Source organism: Phalaenopsis equestris, unplaced genomic scaffold, assembly GCF_001263595.1.
Source record: "Phalaenopsis equestris unplaced genomic scaffold, ASM126359v1 Scaffold193632, whole genome shotgun sequence".
NCBI classification, from domain to species: domain Eukaryota; kingdom Viridiplantae; phylum Streptophyta; class Magnoliopsida; order Asparagales; family Orchidaceae; genus Phalaenopsis; species Phalaenopsis equestris.
The window spans coordinates 1-1,062 of NW_018213581.1; the positions used below are offsets into that span (position 1 = coordinate 1).

The 1,062-nt window shown below is 49.9% G+C and overlaps 1 protein-coding gene across 1 annotated transcript; it reads right to left on the reverse strand.

The window, feature by feature from the left end:
* Window positions 1–245: 245 nt before the first annotated feature.
* LOC110034823 (U-box domain-containing protein 41-like) lies at window positions 246–1,058 on the reverse strand (the record flags this gene model as incomplete). Its single annotated transcript, XM_020739062.1, has 1 exon — window positions 246–1,058. A coding segment is annotated over one exon (696 nt), but the record flags the coding sequence as incomplete, so codon positions are not given.
* Between the last annotated feature and the right edge of the window lie 4 nt (window positions 1,059–1,062).

A 1,062-nucleotide genomic window follows, 5' to 3' on the forward strand; every position in this document is an offset into this window, starting at 1 on the left:
CTGCCCCAAATACACCCTTTAATTTCAACCAAAATTAAAGATCTTTTTCAAGTGTGAGACCACTCTAACCCCCTTTTAATATAGTTGAAGATTAATTTGATATTTCTTAAAAGTGAGGGATCAAAATAGTTCCTTTTGAATAGTTTAGAATCATTTTAGCAAAATTTTCTCTTATCATCAACACAATTTACTTGATTGCGAGAAAAGATAAATAAATAAGAGTTTAATTAATGAAATCCAAACAAATCTTTTTACAGTCGAAGGAAAATACAAATTTCATCTTTCTGCCCTAAGTTGGGGTAAATTGAGGTCGCCTCGCAAAATGTAAATGATCTATGGGGAAGATCTAAATGGGGCAAGCCCTAATAACTACAACCACCAGAATCACCGGAAAAGAAATACGACTCCGACTCCGACTCCGACACCGACGCCGACTCCAAATCCCTAACCCATCTCTCCCCTCGCCGGCACCTCCGCTCGCTTCCCAAAACCCTAAGCAACGCCTCCGCCTTACTCTTCGCCCTCGAACTAATCCCCGCTTCGGCAAGCTCTCTAATCACCTCCTCCGCATCCTCCACCTCCCATATCTCTCCCACCGCCGCCTCTCCTCCGCTCATCGCCAGATTAAGCAACGCAGCGGCCGCGTTCTCCCTCACCCTTCCCTTCCCCCCCGTCATCTTATCCATCAAATCCACCAGAGCCCTAAATCCCGCCGCCTTTCGAAAGGCCTCGAAGCTCTCGTAACAGCCCGCCACCTGCGCTATCACCGCCGTCGCATCCTCCAACACTCCCGACCTCTCCTCCTTCATCACAAGCGAGAACAGCGCCGGAACGGCGCCTAATTCCACCATCTTAGCCCGATTCATGGGATACAGCGCCATGCCGAACAGAGCCTTGAGCGCGTCCTTCACCGTTCGCGCGTCTTGATTCGGAACGCGGATGAGGGCAATCAGACCCGAGATTAGGGCTTTCTTGGATCCGATGATTGGGCGGTAGGTTTCGACGGAGAGGAGGCTGAAAACCGTGGCGGCTGAGTTCTGGGCGACGGATGCGGGGGCGGAA